This window comes from Ornithodoros turicata, chromosome 9, assembly GCF_037126465.1.
Source record: "Ornithodoros turicata isolate Travis chromosome 9, ASM3712646v1, whole genome shotgun sequence".
Classification (NCBI taxonomy): Eukaryota; Metazoa; Arthropoda; class Arachnida; order Ixodida; family Argasidae; genus Ornithodoros; species Ornithodoros turicata.
The window spans coordinates 22,457,556-22,484,176 of NC_088209.1; the positions used below are offsets into that span (position 1 = coordinate 22,457,556).

Sequence of the window (26,621 nt, forward strand, 5' to 3'; positions counted from 1 at the left end):
TCAGAGCTTGACGTGGGTTTATACCTCGCCCGTGAACGTTCCCATATATATATATATATATATATATATATATATATATATATATATATATATTTTTTTTTTTTTTTTTCAAGGGAGGCATGGGAGTTTCTTGGGGTGGGGGGTGGGGTGGGGGGGGGCAAAGCAGACGATGTATGTACCTGGACTGGCGGAAAGTCCCGACCAGCAATTCAACACCGGTTGCAAAGAACAGGACGCCATCAACAACTTCTTGAACGCGGATTCGTCTACGTTGGAATGGCTCCTCCGCTGCCCTTGTCATACCGGAAGAGTCAATATCATGTGGGTTTCGCCTGTCACATCGATTTCGTAGACTTCTTCGGGGCTTTATGCCATCTTGCTATTTCTAAAGTCTGTCTTGAACTACACTCCTCGCTCCTGGGTGATGTACACTGACTCAAAATCAGCCCTGCTAGGAAGCATAGGCTTCAACCCCAGTGGTAGTGAGTATCCTTTCGTCGCTCAATGTTCTTGGGGAACAGGGACACCGGTTGACCCTACAGCGGGTCCTCGGCCACACTGGCATTCAGGGCAACGAGGAGGCAGATTTGGCGGCTGCTGCGGCCCACCGTATCTCCAGAGCCGTATGGTCTCTCCTCCATGCAGTGGACCCGTCGTTATCATTTAAGATGCAAGGTGGCTTCCCTCACAGCTTTACGTCATTTCTGCAGCGTCTACGACTCAACGTCGCCTTCACCCCTGTGTTCCGGGTTAAGCTGGGTTACAGTACCGCGGCGCTGTGCCCGGCTTGCCACACCCCAGCTACAATTCCCTATATCGTCGAGGAGTGTGACCGGTACACGTGCGAACGCCGGGTGTTTCGACGCCAACTTGAGCTCCTCGACCATAGACCATTCAGCTTGTGCAAAGTACTTGGTCCATGGAGCTCCCTTGCGCATCAGTCCCGGCTCTTCGCTTCCTTTTTGCTTTCGTGCAAGCCACTGGCCTCATCGAAGAGCTCCAAACAGAACTCTGACCAGTCTTCGTGTCGTGCTAACCAGTAGTTCATATTAACCTGTGTGAAGCGGGGTAGGATCCTGTTGCTACCATGGGGAAACACCCCATGTCATCATCAGTTCTCAATGATTGTCGTTGTTGTTGTTGTAGGTGCAGATGCTCCGGCGGCAACGACATCGGCGTGACATCACTCCTTAACAGGCAGGTGGGCGTAAGTCGCCATCTTCCCATGCATTTCCCCTTTCTCCCTATTCACCGCGTCAAACGCGTGCGGCAGCCATGAGACGTCCCACAATTACTCAGAAATTTCTCCTCCGTACATGGGGCAAACTATGTAACGTGTCTGGACACATTGTGCTCAAAGTCGGATGTTGGATCATTGGTTGGATCAAAGTAGATTACAGATTTAATCCAAGCCATCCAACCCCGGTCCAAGCCAAGCCTAATGTGCGAATGTCAACAGCAAAGAGTGCAAACCACGATGGTGCAAACACCCGAATATTATGCGAAATCGTAGGTTTGTGATACGTATTGAGGGCAAAACGCCTTTTGAAGTTCTTGATCTCAAACTAGCTGCAGAGTTTTGCGGACTTGGTGCTTTGTGGCTTTGTGGTTTCCATGGCTTCAAGCACTGTTTACGTCGTCGCGCTCGTTGCAGTACAGTGATTTAGGTGTTGTGGTCCTTTCATTTGCGTGTCATTTAGCGCCTTTATCGTGAACAGTAACCCGCGTTCGTTTTTGTAAATTCGTTTCAAGTAGCGAAGAGTCTTTGTCACATGCCTTTGTTTTGTATACACAGTGAAAAACGACAAACATGAACCAACGATATCGTTCAGATGTCTTCCGCCACAACTAGCGGGCTCCGCCAGTTCTGGCCGGGCAACTCGGGGACGCGGCTTCCTTCGTTCGACGGAAGAATGGTGCCTAAAATACTGAATTCTAGGCACTGGGCGGCGCTCAGAGGAGAAGTGTTGCCAGATCTAGTGAAATTTCAAGTCGGACTACTGCTCAAGTCGGTCTACTGCCGAGCTCAAGATCGCGGGTTCGATCCCGGCTGAGGGTGGTAGCAATGGGGGGGAGGTAAACATTGGTTCTAGAACCGTGTGTCGGAGATTTCCGGCGCATGTGAAAAGAACCCCAGGTGGTCCAAATTATCCACAGTCCTATCCTGAGCACGTGCAACATGTCGCCACACTGGGCAGACAGACCTTACGTGTAATATCACGGTACCATTCCATTCCATTGCTGAAATGTTTAAAAGAAAGATCAAAATGCAATCAAAGAAATCTGACTGCTATCGAATTTCTTGCCTGAAACGTGGTTTTACTTAGCTGCATCGTAGTTCGCATATGTACCAGCGGGAAATTCATGGCATTCGCGCTGGGAGCACTATCTGAGTGCTATACAAAATGGTTGTTGTAACATATTGAGTGGTCTACGTGTGATGTGGCAGCTGCGGGCAGTCACCATAAAGATGCGAGCGGCTGCCCAAGTAAAACAAATTTCATATATTCCACAGGACACTCGGTCACTTTATCCCCCTCCGTTAACGCAGCTAACGGGAAAACAAGTTCCGATGAGTTTGTTTGCGACGTCAGGAACTTGGTTGCAAGCTCCCTCTGCTTGCCGCAGTCAAGCGCGTGCGTGGAGCGGATGCTTTCTGACATCAACCTACCTCGTGAAAAAGACGCAGCGAAACAAGCTTTCGACAGAAACTATCCCTGGACTGCTGCACACCAAGCGACTGATGGGGGTAGACAAGAACTGCTATAACTTCACTGTGAATGCTGACTTAGTAGAAACTATGGTACACATCTCTGTATAAGCGAGAGCGCGTCCGCGAACGACGGTGTGAAACGCGTCTTTACTCTGTACATCAAATAATAAATACATTTTATTCATCATATATGCATCACGTCATATCAAGTCGCGGAGGATCGTTTCGCCCCTTTCCTTTGCAATAAAGTTGTTTTTAGTACATCTACTGAATTCCACTGAATTTTCTGGTGCTGATCTCCTGAATTTCCAGTAAGTAACCTGGAAACACTGCAGAGGAGAAAAGTCCAGACCGTCCAGAAGCCCGCACGGCCGCGGTATCCCTTTTCTGAGGGCCGTGCTCTAATTGGTGGCGTATAGAGAATGGCGGTTTCTCGCGCTTCCAGAGAGGGAACTCCGACGTACTCTCAACGTCCGGCGTCTGCTCTTGTCACGTGTTCCATCGAATAACAGTCAAACTACGCCACCATTTCTCGTGGGATTTTCGAAACCGTGGTCAGTGGTCCGCGAGGAATAAAATGACACAATAGTTTCGATACCGACTGGAAAGGATGAGACACCCTACAAACCACCACGAGCGGTTTTAACTGCGATTGGTTCTAGAAGTGGTGGTGGTAACAGCTTGCTGCCGGTTTTTCGTCACCACCACCACCACCATTAAAAGCTTGCTGTTGTTGACTGCGTCGTGACTATATCTGATGATGAGATGATGATGACAAGAAGATGAGGGAGAGTATGAAGTAGGCAGGATCAGTGGTTTTGTGCGTCTTTCGATTAGAACTCCGAGGTGGACCTGAGTCATTATAGAGGCATCCAAGGCAGCCTTGTTTCGCAAAGAAAGCACCATTTAGAGGGGATATCACCGAGGAGCCATCTTCGATTCACGATTTTGTTGCATGTAGATGGCGCCACACAAACATCCGGGTAAAACAGCAAGGTGAAAGCTGTAACCAATACCTCTGTTACGAGTTACTTCTCCGCGGAATTGTGTAGTTCCATAAACAAGTGTGACCTTCTTGACTATTGAGGTGCAGGGATCATGTGCGGGTTGCCAATGTCAAGCTAGCTAGAGAAAAAAGGGCAGGTCCGACCAAGGCGAGCTTTTCGACACCAGCACGCGAAAGTCCAAGTGTTACGTTTCGTTCTCCCGCACTTATTTCTATAAAATTATATTGACCTGGTGATATTGCTTTGGGTTTCCCACACTAATACACTATGCAGACAGAATGTTTTCGCAAAGCAAACTGCTGTGTTTTAACATAAAAAGTGTGGTGCATTGATTGATTGATTACATTAGCCATATAAAATATCACCAATCTACAAAACACGCACGTAAGCGAGCCTACACTTGATGTTTACGAGTCTCATTCCATGTTATTCCTCCTTTATTTGAAACGGTCATAATCGGGCAGGAGGATAATGGGCGACGAAACATTTTTGTTTACAACTTCTACTAGGTATACGGACATTTCGGTACAGGACATTCTGGTACAGACATTTCGGTACACGAACGTTAATGTGCACGGACACATTGGCACATGCATGCGCGGGACGCTGCGCGCATATGTCGCACCTATTCTGCGCCACACACGGCAGGGTAGTCTGCGCGCCACGGAGTGGCGCGCAGACTACCCGTAATATATGGACTACTATAAGGACCTATATGGACCACTATAAGACTACCCGTCTTACATAGCTAGTTGTGCGACCTGCTCGGCCGAAGTGTATCTAACAGTGTTTCTGGGCAGTCCCGCGCCATATCCGTAGCGACACGTTTTTAGCAGCGATTGAGAGCTCATTTTCTTTCGACGACGCGGCAGCAGGATCGTGCCGCGTCTCCTTGGTTTTGCAGCTCCGCGCATACCGGTTTTTCAGGGCGTTCTCGTAAATAAAATTGTGCAGTGATGGGACATGGTTTATATGGTGGTTGTATCCGTATATGGTTCACGTGGTTACGTTCACGCGGAAACGAAGCGATATGGTATGAGCAACCCCTCGTGAGCCCTGGGTCTATTAGGCAACACCATAACCGAAGGACAACAGCAGCACATGAGCAGCGAGCATCAACGACTTTCCCGCGTTCATGAGCACGGAGCGCCTTCCTGCTGTTCTGGCCTGGCGCGGAACTCGAACTTCGCGCGTACAGGGTGTTGTATGCGCGCTTCGCGGCAGAAATTGGCGCCGCGCACGCGTAATGGCCTGGAGAGCGCGCGGCGTGGCGCCTATCGGGAGAATATAGAAGTCTCGCAGGTTTATTCGCGCCCATTATTCGCCAGGCGGCACAACGTGCCCGCCAGTGCGTAGAGTGCATGGCCCGTACGGCCTCTGGCCTGCCCGAATGCCTGCCATCTCATCGTGGGTCGTGGGCCTCGCACACGCTTTCGACATGTCAGCTGGAATGAGCTCACGTGACCAGTTAAATTTCTTTCTTTTTTTGCCTCCAAAGTGGTTGATGAGCACTTCTCTCCAAAGGACTTGCGATGGGCGCTTCACATGTAAGCTCTTTTGGACAACCGCGTGCGCTCATTGGAGGAGGAACCCCTCGCACTGGCGTACGCAGTTAACTTAATAGCACGGATAGTACTTAATAGTACGGACACAACACTTCTGCACACTTCAGCACTTCCTTTTTTTCTTTTTTACCCCTGCCTCTCTGTGCGTGCGTGCGTGTGTTTGTGTGTGCGCAGGCGGATTTGTGCTTGCTACACGTTGTTCATTATTCATTGCAGATCTGCTCCAAACCATTTGCTCCAAACGGAGAAGTCCGCAAGTATCCAGCAAGTGCGCTGTATCGGTGCACAGGACAGATTTTAAGAAGGAAAACGAAAAAGGCTGTTCCTTGTAGAGGCAGCTCAGTACTCCTATAAGATGTGACATACATAGATCTGTACAAACTGTACACAGATCCCTGCGTGATGTCCTGTACGCGAGTACAGCTGTGCGTACGAACCTCCCCTACGAGCACACAATCCTTGAATCTCCTGCTGGGAAGAAAAAGAATACCTTCTCTGTCTTTATGAGGAAACAAAGAAATTAAAGCTCTTTGGCTACGCGTAATGAAATGTATGCACGTATGAGGTTCATTCACATGACGTCTTCCGCTGGGAAACGCCACTGCCGCGAGCCGAACCAAAAAGAAGGTCCCTCTGGTTTGACTGTCCAACTTCAAGCACATTGCATTCACAGTACATTTCATGTTATTGTCGTCGTGTGAATATTATTTGTACCATATTCAAGTAACTCCCATGTTTTCAACGTTGAGAAACCCCTCAAAATAGCATATGGCAGCGAAAGAAAACCGGAACCAAACTTCGATGGACCTGCTGTCATGGCGGAGATTTCGCAAAATTTCGAGTGCGCGCTTATCAAGAAATATCTTGCGTAACAGTTCCTGAAAGTAGCATGTTCATACCAAGTGGTAAAAAAAAAGAAAAAAAAGGAAAACGTTTGTCGTGCCTTCCATAATTCTTTAAATGTCACCATACCAGCACTAGGACAGCTGTTACGGTCTCATTGGCCTTCGTCAGCAGCGCAACGTTTGAAAGGGGTTGCGCCAGAAGGTCACGTAGAACGTGACGTCCTCCCGTCAGGATGAGATCCTCACGGACTGAGAGTCCCGGTGCAAAGCAAGTGATATATGAATGAAAAAGAAGCCGAAGCTGTTTGGCTGCACGTAATACGTATATGAGTTCATAACTCATATACGTACGGGGGGGGGGGGCGTTGCTCCCCCTGGCTTCAGCAGGTAAACATTGCCGTTGCAACGAATTATGATTCACGACCACCACAAACATTCTACCCTCCCCCCCTCCCCCCCTGGAAAGAACGCCCACGATCCCTGGGCATGTCGACCCTGCTATGCCAACACAGGTGTCCCTTGCGCTCACGGAGTTTGAGCACCCCTGGTATACACCACCAATACTGTCCTGAATGTTACATGAATTTTCATCTTCCACATCTTTGGGTCATCAAGTCACGTCATCAAGCGTCATGGAACAGCTGGTCGCACCAGCGCGACCTACCCCGTTTCCAGATTTGTCTTTCTACTTCTATTCTATTCCATGAGATGAAAAATAAATTGACTTCAATTGAATTGAAATCATCACATCTCTGTGACGTGTCCGCTGCTTGTAAAGGACATGCGCACAAGAAGTGTTTCTATAGAAGAGAAGCTTCTAATACAGATTTGGTTGGAGACGAAAGCGACCTCTCTCGGAACGATTTCTGGAAAGCGGTCGAGCCTTCTCGTTTGCGAGGAGCGAGTGGGAAAACGGCGCAAAGAAAGGAGCATAACAGCGTGCAAAATATACCCCTTTGAAGTTCGTTCGCTCTGTCACGTCCACCCTGATGTCCGACACCTGAACTGATGAAGCTGCCTATCACTTACCTGCAAAATAAAGAATAACACAATCATTTATAAGCTCCATAAATACGCGGGGTATATGCATAAAGTCTTGTGCTTTAGAATTAAACCTGCTAAAACAGTTTTTCATCTCACGGCTTTCATCATCGTCACTCAGAATAAAGCCCGAAAAACTCTTAAAACGAATTTGCCAAAGTCCTAAGCATGCAGTGTGCGTCCAGCGCAGCCGCTCAGCATTTCGTGTTTATCTGAACTTCTGAAATGCTAGAAGCGCGTTTATTTATTTATTCATTGTTTTATTCTTTGTCTTCCACGCGAATATCGGCTGTTCCTACTGACTATAGCTTAAATAAAACCCCACCTTTTATCCCCCAGATTTTCAAAAACACGAAAACATAAGTGTCTAGATTAGCAATGCCACGGACTTGCCGATGTTTGAATTCGCAAAGGTTCGGGAAATTCGAACTTTAATTCGGGAAATTCGAAAAAGTTATGCGTTCTGCACCTCTTTCCCGAATTCAGAAGTATATGTGTTCTAGGACGCGAAAAGCTGCCCTGTATTTGTGTAACGTCTGTAACATGACGCTGTAGGTCTATTTAATCAGTTAAAATGTGTATACATACTTGAGCTTTTGCTAGCCTGATGAAAAACCAGCGTCAGCTCTCGTAGTGCGGCGTTGCACAAGAAAAAAAAAAAAAAACTGCGTGCTGTATACATTCTTAACATAGGAATTCAAACGCAATTTTATCAGTTATAAAAGACAACGAGCTACCAGTTATAAGAGCCAGGTATAAGAGCTGCCAATAACAGCATTTCTAACCTGCCTGTCGCATTAGAATCGAATGCTTGACCGTGGCGACTTTTCTTTCTACATTGTAGAGCGCACAGGATCTTATTATTATTATTTATTATATATATATTGTATACGATTACGCTGTCCAAAATCTGTGTGGCATTAATTTTGTGCCAGCCGAGGAAAAAAAAAAGCTTGAACTTGAACTAATATTTAAGGAGGGCTAGTTACGAGAATACCACAATTCTTCGAGCGACGAATTCAGTACCTTGGTGCTTTTCTTTTATTTTTGGCACTCAAATCGATCAAATTACAATGAATGTGACGATGCAATCGACAAATTGACATTGGTGGTTGGAGTTACGGTTCGCAGAAACATCAACTGGCACAACTAATGGCAACAATAAGGACCCTGACACGTTTATACACGGACACAAATGCAACGGTGACTAAATATGACATCATATGCTTATGCAATCATGTCATCACTGGAACGCTGTGTGCATTCACCGGCGACGACAAGTGTAAAGATGGCTGAATATTGCATCATGCCCACGCAGTCGTTCTGCGGTGACGTCGCGAACCCCCGAAGTGCGCACACCTGGCTGGTGCAACAAAAAAGTGTAGTGGCCAGCCCCTGCCCACTTCCGGTTCGAAGGCATTCATGAACTAGACACAAGAGTGTACCGGATGCTTCAGGATGAACGCACTGTGTAAGACCTGGAGGCACGGAACTACGGGGTTGGCTTTCTCTTTTTTTTTTTTTTTTTCCTTTCTGTTTTCTTTTTTTTTTCTTTTTTTTTTTTTTGTCAGGAAGGCCGTGATGTGCCGTGGAGAAAATGGGAAAATGCGGTTGCAGGTGTTGAGAGACGTCCGTTAAAATGGCACTAAGAGCAAAGATTTCTCTTCGACGAAGATGCTGTTACCTTGACACAAATACAAAAGGAATTCGTCAATTTCTTTTCTACACTCTTGGAAAAAGAGGGTGGAGCTGTTACACCTTTTAGGATGTAATAGTTGTCGCATATGTTGTGCCTGAACTGTGCCTTAGGGTTACTGCTTCTGATTCGGTGAGCGAGGGGGCGTACGCCTTTTTGTAGCAATTTGGGTATATGATAATTGCTCTTACCACCCTTTTACACCCTTTATCAGACGCTATGTTGACCTAGGTGGTAACTATAGAGGTTACCTTTTCACACCCTTTTTTCTTAGAGTGTATATTCACGAGTTATGGAGTAGCCTGACGCGATTTTGTTTGGCCTCATATCTCCGCATGTTTCATTTATTTCCCAATCAGTCAATCATCGGTTGCGTTGTTCGTCGCTGTGAGCTAATGAAACCGCAATTTACTTTCATTCTCCCTATCCTTCTCGAGACGTGCGACAATGAGGATAAGCCTCGGATTGGTTTCCTCAAACGATATCCCGCGATGATTGGACACAACTTTCGAGGCGACCAATCAGATCGCGCTCCGTTTTGTCGGCCTTCTTAAGAAGGAAAAGTGAAAGCGTAAATTGCAGTTTCTTTCGCGCATAAATCGCGAACGACCCAACGAATGAATTTCGTTCCGTCTGTGTTCGTGTCAAGGTAACTGCACATTTCAATCCGCGAGAAGCAATTTTTAGGCTTTAGTGCCCCTTTATGACTAATACAACATTCCAGCATATTCAGACCATATAAGTAGTGTAAATAATCACAACTAATTTTTCAGTCGAATTTTGCCTGATATACGTGTACATGCGAATGGTATAGATTGTAGATATTTTTAACAGTTTGACATTCTTGTAACGATAGTTTGCACGCAGAACATCTACGTTGTTATTGTGTTAGTTAAAAGCAAATTGTAATCTGAGCAGTTACTTGTGTTCTTTGATAAAATATTCTGAACACGTATACGTATTTTCGAAACCCGCCACCGACCACTCGCTGATTTTTCTTCAACAGCCGCCTTCCAGGTAAAGTTGCTTGCCAAGCTGGTGCAGACTATAGCTGTTAGTAACAGTTCCCTAGTCTTGGGAGATATGCACGAAAGGCGTGTCTTTATTCTTCCTGTCTCTCTTCTGTTGGGCACTGTTCGCTGTCGCCTTCAGTCTCGCCCTCCTACGCCCTAAGCCCTACGTCCTAAGCCCTCGTACGAAGGGGGGGAAATCGTAGTGGCGCCGCAGTTCCACCGGCAGCGATGTTGAAAATGAAGACGGGGGAGTCTCGTGGGGGGAGCAGCTGCTAGGGGGCAGCTGGCATTCGGGTTCTGGCCTCCGTGCCATAAACAGGTATTACCCACGTCACTTCAGGCATATCTCCGAAGAATTAAGGGCCAGCAACTTGAAATTCCATATTGATAGAAGGTATAGATTTCTCTGACGGAAAAGTCCTATCGACACAACAGCTAACGGGCGATTATAGTACAATGATGATGCTGATGGTAGAAGAAGAAAAATGTGGAGATGTGAGCCCGCTCTCCGCGGGACAAGCTAAGCTACCCCAGATCTAGCAAAAAAAAAATTTAAAAAATCGGTCCCTTTCTGATCTCTGACTGTGATAGAAACGATGGCAGAGCTTGTAGCTTGTAGGAAATACAGACCACATTAATACAACCGCCATGATGTCATACCGTACTACTTTAACACGACAACGCATTTCATTAAACATATTCTATTAAACTTTACGCATAACTGAGGTTAATGCAGCTGTGTTAACGGGCTGCGCGTTGCATTCGGATATGGTGCGAGGGAAAAACTTGCACTCAAAAGCATCTGTTCTAGAATTGGATCGGATATTGATATGAAAGAAAAATATGAAGAGGAGCTAGAATTATACAGCTTTAGTTGATTCGTATTAGTATAACGTGTAGACTTCGCGGTAAGAATAGCTGGGTATAATCATGGTTCCTTTAGGACCTAGTGCTGATTTTCCAGAATGCGCGCAATATCTGCGTTTCGTCTAGTGGCGTTTGTCTAACAGTGCTATCTCGCCGTATATCTGGAATAAACGACACATCACTCGTTGGAGCCCAACAGCAAACGAAAGTGAGTAGCTGCGACAGCACGTATCTGATAAGACTGCACAGTCCGCACACAGATCATGCACCACCCGCTTCCTCTGCAAGCAGACAAGACGTGAGCATGAAAGAACTGATAAACCAAGCAAGGGCTTTGCTCTCATACGATTATCTCAGAGTCAACCATCTTCTGTGTATAGACTGTGCATAGCCCTTCCTCTCCAAGTGGCTGAAGAAATACCGAGAAATATGCGAACACTGCCCTTTATCCTCATCACCCGTCTGCGCTCTCTCCCTGAGGCCAGCGTTCGTTTTTAGCAGACGCTGCCCCATCCCAAGCGGCTCTATATGGTATAGTAAAAGGCGCACAAAGATAATAGGATTCGGAGAGATGCACCCCTCTGGGTTCTCGGAATTCGAGGGGTAAGTCCGGGAGAGGGAATGCCCGGAGTCTACTTGCAGGGCGGTACTTGTACAGAGGCCTGCTACAGAGGACACAGTGCATCTTGCAGACGTCTCTCTCAGAAAGACATATATATATATATATATCCACTGGTGGCATACTTATACGTGTCTTGAGTGTCGTACTAAAAAAAAAACACACACACAATTTCCTTAAAGACTTTTAAGAGAATTTTAGTACATTGCTCAGCAATTTTACGGAAACCTATTTGTACCTCATTTCAAAGACTTTTGTTTTTCTTTGGTATTTCCTGTTGGATAGTCTAAATACCTTTAGTTTGTCTGTTTGTCTTCATACTATGTCCAATTTCACAACGAGGTTAACCTTGAAAGATGAAAGCCACTGAAAAGGTTAGCCAGCTGTAGGAGTCGAACCCACATCTTCTGGATTGCCGGTCCAGGGCTCTACCAATTGAGCTAAGCTAACACGCCTCCTCAGCGACTTCCAGGGTGCGTCATCTGAAGGGACAAACCAGCCACTCTCAACGGAAGCAAGGTTAACCTTGCTTCCGTTGTCTTTTTCTTCATTTCGATGTATATTGTAAAAGAAGAAACATATTGACCAACTAGATTATTTTTAAAGGAAAAGAGGAAGGAAGGCTGACTGAAGAACACTGTGAAATGCTGCTCCTACGACAGCCAATAATGTAAGCGACTAAAAAAACGGTAACCTCCTCTATACTCTAATTACTTCCCTTTCTGCGTATCTGTACTGCATCCCAACCGCGTTCTCCCTTCAATATTTAGTATCGTATTTTTGAATACATTTTTATAGTACCTTCTTGTAGCACGAGTGAGTTAAGCGGTTCAATAAAACATCGACCGCTGTCCTCGCTAACTCTGGACATCAGCTTATGAAATAGGAATGAAGTGCTTTTTCTTTTCGCTCAAATACAGTAAATGACTGTATGGCCCGTAACGGCTCTAATGAAGGTAGAGACGAGTCACACAATTCACAAGAAAACTTGACTCACGTTCATCGACCGCACCTGAACCGGTTGAAGGCGCAAGGACAGCGCAAGGACGTTATGAAGAACCAGCAGAACTGGACGAGGTACCATCACTATTTCTCCGTTTAAAGAATATTAGTTAAAAAACCCTAAATTTCCTTTCCTAACCTCCTCTTTCACTTCCCCCGGTGACTTCAGGTTACAAAAATTCTAACAAGCCGCACAATTTCCGGTATGAATTAACGATGACTGTGCGCCGTCCTTTCGACAGCGCCGTCCCGCGAGGACAACTTCAGCCGTGAGAAAAGTTGACCGTGAAGCCGTGAAGACCGTGACCCATCCCCTTAGGACCACTCCCTGAAAATTACACATTAGCCAGAAAAGGAAAACAAAAATCTGCATAAGATTTGCTGGTGATGATGAACAGAAGAAGGAGAAAAAAAGGGGGAGGCTACCCCAGTACCTATACGTAGTAAAAAAAAAAAAAAAAAAAAAAAGAAGGAAAGAAAATCACAGGCTTTAAAAGTGTGTTTTTCGTGTCCAGCAATGCACATATAGCTGATAATTTATTCGGTCGCATAAATGTTATGTAACGTAGGAAAGACGAGGACGAGGAAAGGCACGGGACATGGGGAAAAACAATAAAGTTACGCCTAGTGTCCGGACCAGGAAGTCGGTTTCGGAGACTGGAACGTTACATGTTACATACTACAGTGTTTACAGGAACTATATATGCATGAAAGAAACCCCCGACGTTCTCTTATTTCGTGACGGCTGCACCATGCAAAGAAGGTTGACGTTCCCTTTTGCACCACTAACACATACATTTCAGCCATTTCCTATGCGCAAAGCTTTCTTGGAATGCGGCCATCTTCCCGGCTCTATTTCATATATTACTGACCCCTCATTATGGGTGTTCATTTTAATACGTTATGTTATGTATATAAAAAAGCTACATGATGTCGGTTTTGCGGGTGGGTTATTGCGGCAAGCCGGACAGCCTGTGGGAAAGCGCATGTAACTATTGGATGACTAATTACGTAAAATTCCTTACTTAACTTTTTAATTAGACATCTTTAGGAAAATGCAAGACATCAGAATTGGATGCAATCAACACTTGATTCCACCCTCGCTTTTTCCTTTCTTTCTTTTCTTTTTCTTTTTTTACCCTGAAACTTTGGGATATAAATAGCCAAATTCTGACATGCAGATGAGCTGTAACCAGGAATACGCACTTCTGTGTGTGACCACCTTTACGTGGCATAGTTGTTTTGTCTTTCTCCTCTCATTTCCTCTCAGTATTTTCTGTATGTTCATACTTGTACCTGTTGTTACTGCCCCTCCACACTCTAATATGTTAATAAGCCCTGGAACACCATAAATACATGAATAAATAAAAGGTGAAACGGTGAAACCCACGTTGCACCGACAGCCCTGTCCCCCGACTCCCCAATCATAATCATTAAAATAAAGTTGTTTGTTTGCTTTTCGGCGCCCCCTCTTTGGAAGAGCGCTCTGGGCGGCTGCCCCGGTAATTTGTGGTAATTCGTGGTACTTAATAGCAAACAGATTCAGTACTAAGTTCGTGGTACCCGCTAATTCGTGACCCTACGTCGGGGGGCAAGTGTCGTCGACATGTCTTAGCAAATTGCACCATGCCACCCAGTTGTGGGTGTCTCCAGTCGGGTTCGTACCGGTAACCCAGGAAACAGAAAGCGGACACGTCAACCGACGCATCGTGTGCTACAGATCGCCAAGACATAATAGACAGAGCGGTCTCAATTGTCGTGCTTTTCGCGCATGCGTCCGTGTGAAAATGTCAGCCTATCCAGCGTGTTGCTAGCAGCACGCATATCACGTTGGGTAATCATCGAGAAATCAATCTCTGAAGCAATAAAGGAAGAGTGATGTTTGCAGCTATTTTGCCATGGTGACCTTCCTATTGTCCCAGGCGCTTGTACACAATAGGTGGATAAATGCCAACGATCAGTTGTCGACGCTTCGTCAAGGCACTGCATCACCACGCTTGTATTGTGACATACCCAGCGACTCTGCGGGACGGTATGGTTCACACGGCAGTCAATCATCGCAGAAAGTGAAACGTGACACCTTGACTTTTGACATCTCGCGTACCGCTTCTTGCACTGTTGCTACCGCTTTGCCACAAGCGGGTAAGATCATAATCCGTAACGGGACACTTACATGCTCTTGGGGCATTTTAGGGTAACAGACCTACTTGCTGGTTTACATTTATGAGAGTAAGCCTTCAACCACGACGGCAGTAGGTTTGGAAATCGAGCGATTCGGAGAGGAAATGCTATACGAGAAAGGCCTCAGAGCCACCGATATTTCGAACAGGAACTGTTCTTCTGTATTTTTTTTCTTCTTCTTCTTCTTTCAGAGAGAGAACGGTCTCTGTTCGAAATATCAGCGGCCCTCCTCCTGAGGGTCTTAACATTCACTCACGACAGGTTACTTTCAAAAGTTCGGAGGCTTCGACTGCACCTATGCAACAAAGATAGTGTCATGAAATGTCGCGATGCCCCATATGATGTTTAGTTCAAATGAAAATCTATTGACGTTCTGCTTCCAATAATTATTAGTCACGAATATCTCCGCTCACTGATACGAGTTCGAGCGCAGCCAACACCACCTGGAAACAGAACCCGGTTATAAGTTAGTCAATATGAGCCCACCAATCACGGCAGCGCTTCGACGGCCATGACTATGGAGACGAGCCGTCACGAGCCGTATGTGCAGCCAGTTGTAGCCACAAAAGGCCTGTGTTATTGGAATCGTCTGGATGAAAGAAGACAACATAAAGATGAAGTATTATAAGCAGCTAGGGTTTCTTCATCTAGGGGGCGTTGGCTCAGTAGATGACGTTCGTCAGCCAATGGTGGAATCAGATGACGTCACATCATTCAAGGGAGAGCACAAGATAAAAAAAAAGTTGTTGGAGTTTGAATGGTGGTTCTATGAAACTCCACTATCATAATCATAAAATAGAGTTGTTGCTGTTTTGGTTCGTCATGCGGGATCCCCGATGATGCTGAACTTGAAGGAATTCTTCCCTGACATCGTTCCTGGAGCCGGTGGGTGATTGCCATACTGTCCTCACTACACAGGGACAGTTCCAGTTCGTGGTTGAACTGATTTAAACTTTTGAAGCAGCGACAACTCCTCGCCCTCTGCCCCCAATTTACAAGCAACGGTCCCGGCCGTGCATTTCCTAACTTTGAGCAGCGCAACGTCCGGGTGTCACTTGCCTGATTTAGGGCATGGGGTAATCGGGTTTCCCTCGAACCCTCAAGTGTCCACCGTGCCACCTGTTGCAGCAGGGAGAGAGTGGTCCCTACTGTACCTGTGTAACGACCTCTACTATTAGCTCGCCTTGAGACAAAGAAATAAATGGACGCTGCTTTTATTCTGTAAGTCCCGCTAGAAGCGTGCAGCAAGTTGTACGGTTAGTCTAGCGAACGTTACATTTCGATCGCATCGTAAAAGTAGAAGACTGGGTTTGGCACACCCCAAACTTTGCAGGCTGATAGCCATTTGTCCGAAGTTTTGTTGGATTTTTTTGTGAGCGTTATGGTCGTGTAGAAAGAAAATTAAATATCAAGCAAAACCTCGCCCCATGCATTTTCAATGGCCTATCTCGCACAAACACCGACATATTTTTCTTGTGTCTGATTCACATCACGGGCGGCGCTGCCTATAACGATGCGACATGCCAATGCTGACGCTATGCACTAATCCTTAATCCTCTTCTTCTGTATGAGTGAGTGCGAGTGGCTGTTGGCGCCACCTGTGTGTGGTGAAATGAGAGGCTATGGCGAACCTTCTACCAGACGTCGAGCATAGCCCACCCTGACTCAAAAGGGATAGGGCATGGCTACTACTACTACTGAATGAAGTACACATAGAAGAAAATGGCAGCTCATGATTGAGATGGGCCATAGAAAATGGATGGAGCGAGATTTTGCTTGATTTTTAATTCTTCTTCTGCAGGACCATAAAGCTCACAAAAAAAAAATCCAACAAATCTTCAGACAAATGGCCTCATCAGCATCTCTCATCCGTCGTCACTTCATTGTCACGTAAAATCTCACAGAGTCCCGTCAGTATTGGGGAATAATGGGACACAACTCAGTGACAAATTTCCCCTCATCATTATATTCGTTGTTGTTGTTCTTTGCGCCACAGATATGTTGGAAGGGTACATGAGCATACTTGACGTCATCTTCAGCTCAAGTGTCACACGTTCAATTTATGAAACATTGTCGGACGAGTCATCGGATCGCATACCCAGCAGCGGGGCACATCTCATCTGGAAGGTATGAGCATCGGCGCGGGCTTTCGGCTGAGTTGACCCGTTAGGTATTTTTCCGTTATGTTTATTCCCCCCCTTTTTTTTCATACGCATGAAGGAGGTTACCCCAGTACCACACGTACAGCACCCCACGTTGCATGCAACTAGCTGGCTTCTTGCGTAGCAGCTGACCCGCTGTTTCACATGCTCGTGACATTCAACACCCGCGCGTTACACGCAGCATGCTGATGACGTCAAACGCAACCCAATCCCTGCATTTTGTCATGCTCGCAGTATCTATAGTCGGAACCACGAAGGTAAACAAGACTGCTCGGTAACATTATATGACACTCCCCTCCCGACAAGTGATGCACGCTGCACGACACACATTGCCTAACAACACCGAGTATCCTCTGGATGTACGAATACTGTCCTAACGGATTCGTACGTCCGACGGATATGTTGAGGATACCCATCGGACGTACAAATTCGTTAGGACAGTATTCGTACATCCAGAGGATATTCCGTGTTGTTCGGGTGTATTGGGACTCATGCTTACCGCAATGCATCTAGTCCCAAAAAGGATCATATAAATTACACCTTCTTTTTTTCTTTTTTGTAGTAAGAGTACGGGACCTGAACCACCTTCTTAGCAACGAGTATAGAGCAGTAATATTCACTCGTTTGCTTCTCAACATGTCTCTGGGGCTTTCTAAACTCGACAGGGAAGGGCCCCTGAAAAGTGCCTGTGGACCTGTGCTACATCAGCCGTCGTCAAAACGAGAGTGCTCGTGTCAATGGAAAACAACAGAAACAGAACATCACTCCCTTCAAAGACATAAAAAACAAGAACCCGAAGCACTGGAGGAGGCATGAGCAAGAAAGTAAGCCACAGCAGAGAAAGAAGGAACACTCTCCTTTCTTCGACCCCAATAAACCGATTAGTCGCAGCTTAAACAAATTAATCGTACAAAAAAAGCTAAATTCTTGCACAGGTCAGATTAATTTTGTTGCGTCACGACACGTAATCATGTACATTACAGCATGTGTCCTTAACATTGCCACCCACAATGTCTGTTAAGCAGCTGCACAGATTAGCATTAGGGACCGGTGGCCGCGACAGGTGGCCAAGAAAGCCAACGCCACCTACACCCATTTTCAACCTAAGAGCAGCACTGAATGTAGTCCGTCAACACTAACCGAGTCACTCCGCCGGAAGAATCATACTGCAACGCCACCAGGTGCCATCTGTAAGGCTCCTACAATACTTCTCGCGACGCAAAGTGATATGCGGCTAGCTTTTGCAGCCAATAGGAACACGCTTAGCCAGAGACTAAAACGTGCTGTTCTTCGGCTGAACATGAGCATAGTTCATGCCTTCTCACACTCCTTCGCTACGTCGACATATGCAGTCAGAATGTCGTCTGCTTCGGTCAATCACCGCAGACAATTTCAAACAGAGGCTGTCAATACGGTTGACGGTGGCTCGTCGCCATGGATACTGCCGTCGGATGTACCGTCATGATTGACGACACCACGTTTAAGCGATTCAGGTTCCGGTATTGTTTTGTAGGTAACGTTGGCCCGGGGTGCGTGAAGCGCTTTACACACGTCATTTCCGGAACAACTGCGAAGGATGTCAAAGACGACCCCTAATTACGAGCTGTGAACGAAAAGTAAGGTCCTGGGTCAAACGCCATTCCCCCCTGAACACCCTGCGATGAAATAAGGACACGAGACCATGTGCAGAAACAAGTTCCTTGTTCTTCAAGGATCTTTTACTGTATAAAAAATGTGCCAAAAGTGTAAAACCGTAACAAGTCTTCAGAAAGTACCTACTATACAACACGCAGCTCTGTAAATTGTGATATCAAGGATGTTCCCTGTCGGAACAAACATGTTCGTACACAAATGACATGGTACGTCGTCTAATCATTCACACACGCACGTAACATATGAGGAATGACAGAAAAATTGATGAAATGAGATTTGTTCTATGGGTGAGCATGAAGGCAGGAAAGGGGTTGTACAATAGTACAAATAATGGTGTATCAAAAGCTAACAAGTCAATACACACAGTACATACATAATTGTCTCTGGAGTGGGCTTGTGGAACGACACTTTTACGTGTTCCTTAACATCTGTATCACCTGCAGCCTCGAGGCATGCAGTACATGTGCCATATGTAAGATGAAGTAACTCTAGAAAATTTTACAAATGTCGACTTATATTTATATTGCCAAATATAATTGATCAAGGTACGTGTGGGCCGTGAAACATATAAGTCTCAATAATAGAGAACATACTGCCGCAGACAGCATTGCGGGTTCATTTGGATATGTTGATGCATAGGTTGGTCCCATAGTGGATTAGAACTCGCAAGGAATGAAAACATTTGGTGGCTTATTAAAGGGCATTCATGTGTCACAAAGACGGATCACCACTGATTAAGGTTGGCACATGCTTTGTGAGAACATGCATGGCCACAATGGCAAATGTCACGGATGAACTGAATAAATAATGGTGTAAGAGCGCTGCACCTGGTATAACAGTGCAAAGGCTATGACAATGAAACTAGAATACATATACATGAAACGATTGGTCCCTAACGTATATGAATAAGTAAAACAAAAACTTACACTCCTGACGTTACTCAGCATATTGAAAAATACGAAAGGTCTGATAACGCATATCATATAAACGACAGACATACAAAGATACACTTGATGAGTGACGATAAATGCCTTGATGCTTTTGGCATGAGCATGTCTAATGTTGCAGCACAAACTAAAATCACTGATATGCTCCCAATACAGTTCTGAGTTATTGCTGGACAGTTTCCCCACATGAACCGTCACAAGTTGATATAACATAATTGCGCGTACATAAGCTGAGAATTTAAGACTCTCGAAGCAAAGAACATACAAAGAAAGGTGATTGTGCATATAAATAGGGATGCATGGCAGCACTGAAGTGCAATTTATTATTGCCTTTAGGTTGTTCCGACGGTTGATTATTGCAACAGTTTGTCACTGTAGCCGCTATGCAGGCGCTTCCCTGACACAGCAACGGATATTTTACGGTTTCGAGAGGAACACAGAGACAATTCCGCACGTCGCTGACCACAGCGCAGCAGCGACGGCCCGTACCGCTCCCACACAGAAGCGTGACCGTGATTATAATCGCCTGCAGCTGTGGCATATTACATCACTTCTCTCATGGCATAATCCTTCTAACCAGTCTACGCTCGTAGGTGCTTCAGAGAATTTAGCATGACGAAACCCATGCGAGTCCTTCGCTGCAAAGATGATGCTACCAACCCAAAAATGTCGCTAACGCGTATGACAGCATGCGTGACTCGCATGCCCGTGAAACGACTGCATCACCGACGCAAACCGTACCGCTCTTCCAGGTGCTCATGAACTCGCAATTCCCAGGTACGGGCCCCAAGATTCGTCGGAAGTTCCAAGGACACGAGAGAGGTCGCGCACACACAAAAAAAGTGCCTCCCGATCGACGCGGTTGACAAAGAGCAGGAGGTAGATCTTTTGTGTTGCGCATCTGGTGTGGGTGCAATGACTGCGTTAAAGCTGTTCTTCCTTTGCCAGATTACTTGAAAAAAACAAAAAAAAAACAAATAAAACCCAATCGATTCCATAAAATCGCTGAAAGAATTAATGGCCTTGAGTCCTCACTATTCAGTTACGTCAGCAACGCTCTACGGGGAATACGAGGGTGACGCAATATGGGAAGCGGGCCAACTAGTCTGCCATGCCGGCCAGAATTATATATGGCATATACAAGGCCGGGAGGGGCCGTTCTCTGTCACGGAAGCGATCGCGCAGCATCTTCGGCCACGTAAAAATTTTACTTTACTTTTCACTTCCACCTTTTGGATCAAACGAAGCGTTCCCTATCTATCCATCTGTTTTGTCGTTTGCGTTTCAGGGAATGCCAGCCAACAACTTACAGAAAAAAAGAAAAAAAAAGCGAGCAGTTCACGAGAATCGACACGGATGCCATAAGTACAGTGCGCATTCGTCCGGCCATGTACGTATAAGTGCGTAACGCGGAGGACCAGCTCCCAATGCGTACCGGAACAGTTCATGCACGTACCCTTAAACCATCTACCCTGCGAAAACACTTGCGGCGGATCGTACGTTGGTACCAAAATCCATAATTCACAGACAAAACACTTGGCAACAAAGACCTCACAAAATTCAACTGTAACCGCAACAAGAAATGAGATTAATTGCGTGTCACCGTCAGACCAGGTCGATGCTCTTGCCTTCCAATCGTTTTTCCAGGTCCGAAATCAGATCTTTGTAGTGAACGGGATCCAGGTTCTTGGCGAGCAAATCCAGGAGAAACCATTCACCCACGCTGCAGCGCTCCAGAACGCGTTCGAGGTAGGTCGAGTTTGCGAGGCGCGCCCTTGACTTCAATACGTGGAATCTCGCTGGCGGCCAGAGGAACAGCACCGAGCGGTACACGATAGTGAGCCCCGACAGCACGGAAAGGATGACGAACCAGAACCAAAGGAAGACGTAAATCTTCTCGTTAATGATGTTGATCGGAAGGATGCACATGGCATCGTACTTCTGCACATCTCCGGAAGTGCCGTACATGTGAAACGTGCATTTGGTAAGTCGTGGGAACACACGAATCATTGGGTCGTACCTGATGTCCCAATCCCAGTCGGTGAACTCGAGCACTTTGGTTCCGTACGTCGAGAATTCACCGCCGAGAAACTCGTCCATGAGGTATATTTGACCGATCACATTGACAAAGTTGAGGACCTCGCAGAGAAAATAATAGAAGGTGTACATCTTATGATGTCCCATGTGGTTCATGAAGTACTCCAAGAGAAGTTTCCTGTTCGTCTGTCGCTTATCGTCGCATAACACGGGCGAATGCAAGTCGAGGACTATCGTCTTCACCTTGTTGCCCTCGCAGGCCATCCACAGGTAACGTGGCACATAGAAAAGGACACCTTGTAGAAACAGAACGAAGCAAACCCACTGGTAGTAGCCATGGTACACTCGCGGTTCACCAGGCGTGTACTTGTCAACTCCGGGATACGGGATCTGCACGCCAACCTTTTTGTCCCATGCATCTTTGATGCTGAACGTTGAATGAATCCAGCAAAATGTGTCGAGTATTCGACTAGGCACACTGTCCTTGGAAATGCAATCAATCGGGTCACCAATGTACTGCCGACTGGTGACTAATATGCTGAAAGCGATTAACAAAGCCACTGTCACCTTGTAGTGAAGCCTGAACACATGGTTGTCGATGACAATTGTCTCGATCTTGATGAGGCTCTTCAGTCCTCCGAAGATCTTATCCATTTCGTTGTTCGTTCGAGTCCCACGCCACAAATCCTAAGTTGCACGCCAACCACGCAGGTCCAACGTGGTAACTAATCAGAGCGACGCCCGGTACGCCGTCGGATGCGGAATCGTAACAGCGAAAGCAGGCTAGCGTGCCTCATTCGCACCGCGCGGCCGCCAACGAATGCACGTAACTGCGTCACGTGACTCCCACAACCAACGGGAAGTAGCAGAGAGAGCGCGTTGTATAAAAGCTTCGTTGTACAGAAACCCCGGAGGGGGAAGAGATGGGCTATATTATGATACGAACAGCAGGCATTTGGAGGGGGATCCACGGTCCGCCGACGTTTCGGCGCACACACTCCTCCTCACAGACGCTTCCATGCCCCCCTTGTGGTCCGTGGGAGAGGTCGTTTACACAAGGGCCATCTGGTTTAGGGGCGAGACCATGTTTGAGCAAGGGGGGGAAAGTGCGGCGACAGGAAGCTGTCCACCTCGAGCGAAGAGAGTGTAAGTCAGGGGCCGTATAACAAACGAAGAGTGTCTGGGAAATCGATGGCTTGTTTGACGCTTGCTTCCGTTTGTGGGCGTACTGTCATATTCATTTCCCGGATCTGACTGCTATGTGCCGACAAGGTTTCCAATGAGTGTGAACAAAATAACCCGAGAAAAGAGTATTTAAGAACAAGAAAAAAAAAAAAAAGAAAAGGAGGGGGGCGTCGAATGCTGTATGTGACCGTCCAACTGCAATCCAGAAGTTATTCAACCGTTTGTTCAGTGTGGTGAGTGGCTGAGCGTTGGGCCCGCTTACTCTGCGGAACCTACCACTGTAAATGTTGCAACATCCGCGAGCAACATGACGAACGCAGACCAGACAATGACCCCTCAAACCCTGCGAAAGTCTAGTTCGAGAAGGCACGCACAAGCTGACACCGCAAGCGTGAAAAGCGATTTCGTGTCGCGCATGGTTTTTCTGTGTCTGAAGCAACATTCCCGAAGCATTATGCTTCTGGTTCCACCACTTCGTGGAAATAACGATCACTCGCTTTAAACGAACAAATAACAAGCAACATGTACAGAGTCTGCTGTATGAAACCCCATTTAAAGGGGCACTAGTGTGCAAAAACTACTTGCGGAATGAAATATATCGTTGCTCTGACATCAACAGAAAAGGAGCGGGATTCATCCGTTGCGTCGTTTGTGATTTATGAGCGAAAGAAACAGCAATTTACGCATTCCCTCGCCTCTCCCCTCTGCCATTCATCACGGGAGATCGTTTGAGTGGACCAATTCGAGGCGTCTCCGCATTTCTTGAGAGCGAGAGTGAAAGTGTAATTGCCTTTTCTTTCGCTCATAAATCACGGAGGATGCAACGGATGAATCCCGTTCCTTTTGTGTTGATGTCAAGGTAACGGCATTCTTTCATTCCGCGTGGAGAGTTTTTTTGCGCATCAGTGCCCCGTAACGTACATCTGTCTCCTAATAGCAACAGCCGCGAGCCCCTTCTCGGTCTCCGCTTTCCGCCCCACGCTGGAAGACTGATAGCAGTTGCGGTGAGGCGACTATGAAATCGACATTCGAGGAGCAATGTTACCAGACGTCTGGCAGATTGTGCCACCCCCATGACGTCGTAGTTCTTAAAGCTATAAATTAATATTATGATGGACATAGCAGGAGGACGGAAGCGAGCTGGTGAGAGACTCATGTAGGGAACAATATCGCCTGCGTTCAAGACGGACTAAGACATATTATGGTATGTACCTAGGGGAATACCCAGTAGTGTGAATACACTTTACAATGGGCATTTACTGCATTGGCATAATAAGGAGCCTTTTTCCAGCTAAACAAGAACTTTTCGCCATTGGGATCCTTATTGTGAAGGGGCTCATTATTTCATTCCCCACATCACCACCACCAATGGGGTAGAGTATCGCCTCCTGCGATGAGACTCCCCATTCATCACCTTATGATAAAGTTGTTGCTGTTTGTGAAAAAAAAAGAAAAAAAGACAGAACTGTAATATTCTGAAGACCCGCACTTTTGCCCAGCACTGCTTCAGTGAAAGAAGAAAGACACTGAGAAGGTTAGCCAGCTGTAGGACTCGAACCCACATCTTCTGGATTGCCGGTCCAGCCTCAGAACATACATAACTTTCCATACTGTTCCAGGTTCCCATGTTAGCAAAACCAGCGGCACCCCAAGACGATGGACAAAAAGGGACATATATATATACGTACATATGTGTGTATGTGCCTATCTTTGTCCCTGGTCCTGGGACTTCGCAATCACGGATACCTACCACCAGCTCGATCGCTACCGAATCATCCTTAAAGAAGGAAGTCACTTTCGCTGTTCTTGGTTATTCGTGAGGCACGACTAGATTTGCTACAAAACTGCTCCTTACTCATAGTTCGCCGAAAAGTGAACGCACTCAGGAGATGTCAAGACCGTTGATCATTCTCTGACAAGCTACCACGAGCCCAAGAGCCAGTGGCAAGGCGGGTAGCTCTCTACGATGACGTGAGCAGGCGAAGGGCCGCGATGGAGGCGCGTCATGCGGTGAGACATGTTTTGGGAACGCAGACACACCAGAACTTTGGAATCTGGTGTGTCCACTTGCTGCTCGGTTTGCCGAACTCTCAAGGTCAATCAAGATAAGCGAGAGACAGAGTGTAGGCGCTGCTTCGTATAGTCTGCACTGCTGCTGGCTGCGATATAGTTCCTGATGCACGCCTCGTTACTCACGACGGCCTCCCTCCCTCCCTCCCTCCCTGTGAGTGGGCAGTCGACCTCGTCTCGTTTTTCGGGTCACGCTGAGGCGTCCAGTCCCGCGCGGGTGAGAGCGCACGAAGAGAGTGTCTGGGAAAGGTTCTGCGTGGCGTTTCCTTGAGTTCCCGTCAGCGGGTCATGGACATCGCTACGTTCCATTGTGAATGGGGCAACATTACGCCTATGATAATGAATACCCGCAACGAAAAGACATAACGTGACAATTGTGTGTGTGTGCCTTACTACTTTCTTTTCTATTGAAAACCCGTTTGCTTTCGCCCGACGGTGTCGTTCAGCAGTCGTTCTCGGAAGGCGTTTTATCAACTGATGAGGGCAGGTTTCTCTTTCTTTCTCTTCACCCTTCCCTTTTCTCTCTCTTTTCGGTGTATTCACAACAGCGACATCCCCATAGAATATTCTGGTGGAAGAAAAAACTAAAACAACTGCGGACCGTGGCGCCGTGTCTTATGTTGAGCACATTGCGATGAAGAGGTGAAAACCGCGGTGCAGGAGTGGCTACAGTGACAATAAAAAGAGTTCTTCTCACGAGGTATCCATGCACTTCCGAAGCGGTGGAATGCGTGCATTGCGTGTCACGGGGACTACGTCGAAAAATGATATATGTATAATTTTTCTGTATTTCCTCACTTGCCTCACATTAAATAATTAAGCTTTTCATTTGAATCAACCTCGTATATGACGAGCAAGCCTGGATAAAACCGGTGTCCAGTTCAGTTCACGTGCCTTTGTTTTTCATTCGTGTACTGACAAATTCCAAGATATATGAAACTAACCCTCACACAATTAGGTGGAGGCTGTGCAACAATCCCGCCTTCTGCAGCTGGTTCACAGCAACATGTGACGGAGCGCAAGCCTGCTGAACCTTAAAACGTTTTGAAATGGATACATCTTCGACTATTCTCTAGAGATCTGGCCTAGGATTTTCCCTCTCCCTCGCGCGCCCCGCCCACCCGGAGCGCGCCAATGGGAGGACGCGTGGGCGGAGTCGACTTTCATTGCCATCTGGGGGCAGAGGTTCGAACGTAGACGGAGACGTGCTTTTCGCGATGCTACGTCCACTGGGTCTTTCCATTCACCATGGCCCTGAGTTGGCCCGTGTTCCAGAGATGGCGCTGCCCGATCTGTGAACTTAGGGACGCGCGTTCCTTGGGACAACGAAAATGGTCGGCGATAAGTACTGTGTCTGAGCGATGCTCGCGTTTGTCTGTTTGTTGGTTTTTGCTTTTAATAAACGTTTTATGATGGCTTGTTTTTGCTTTTAATAAACGTTTCATGATCGGCGTCCCTGAGCGATGGCCGCGTTTGTTTCGGACGCCGATCATGAAACGTTTATTAAAAGCAAAAACAAGCCATCATAAAACGTTTATTAAAAGCAAAAACCAACAAACAGACAAACGCGAGCATCGCTCAGACACAGTACTTATCGCCGACCATTTTCGTTGTCCCAAGGAACACGCGTCCCTAAGTTCACAGATCGGGCAGCGCCATCTCTGGAACACGGGCCAACTCAGGGCCATGGTGAATGGAAAGACCCAGTGGACGTAGCATCGCGAAAAGCACGTCTCCGTCTACGTTCGAACCTCTGCCCCCAGATGGCAATGAAAGTCGACTCCGCCCACGCGTCCTCCCATTGGCGCGCTCCGGGTGGGCGGGGCGCGCGAGGGAGAGGGAAAATCCTAGGCCAGATCTCTAGAGAATAGTCCGTTGCCCCCTTATTTGGGCGAGCACACCAATGAGGTCGATCCACGGGCAATAGGGGAAAGAGGGAACTGGGGAGCAGCGCAGACAGCTCACCTATTGCACAGCATATTCTCGCTTCAGTAGTACGTGTGCTTCCTTGTTGGAAT

At 46.8% G+C, this 26,621-nt stretch overlaps 2 protein-coding genes and 1 long non-coding RNA gene across 4 annotated transcripts in view; 1 reads left to right on the forward strand and 2 right to left on the reverse strand.

Moving 5' to 3' along the window:
• LOC135368366 (cuticlin-1-like) overlaps positions 1–26,621 on the reverse strand; it is a 201,634-nt gene that overhangs the window by 84,917 nt on the left and 90,096 nt on the right. The gene's annotated exons all lie outside the window — the stretch shown is intronic.
• On the forward strand, positions 5,070–5,838 carry LOC135367815 (uncharacterized). The gene is made up of 2 exons (XR_010414529.1): positions 5,070–5,267; positions 5,502–5,838. It is a non-coding gene; the product is annotated as an uncharacterized LOC135367815 (long non-coding RNA).
• Positions 18,396–22,367, reverse strand: LOC135368359 (innexin inx2-like). The gene has a single exon (XM_064601567.1). The coding sequence runs from the start codon at positions 22,000–22,002 to the stop codon at positions 20,917–20,919; it is 1,086 nt and encodes a 361-aa protein (XP_064457637.1). The 5' UTR covers positions 22,003–22,367; the 3' UTR covers positions 18,396–20,916.

Bases quoted from the DNA above. Each gene is read 5' to 3' on its own strand.
- LOC135368359 (XM_064601567.1), bottom strand. From the start codon at position 22,002: ATGGATAAGATCTTCGGAGGACTGAAGAGCCTCATCAAGATCGAGACA.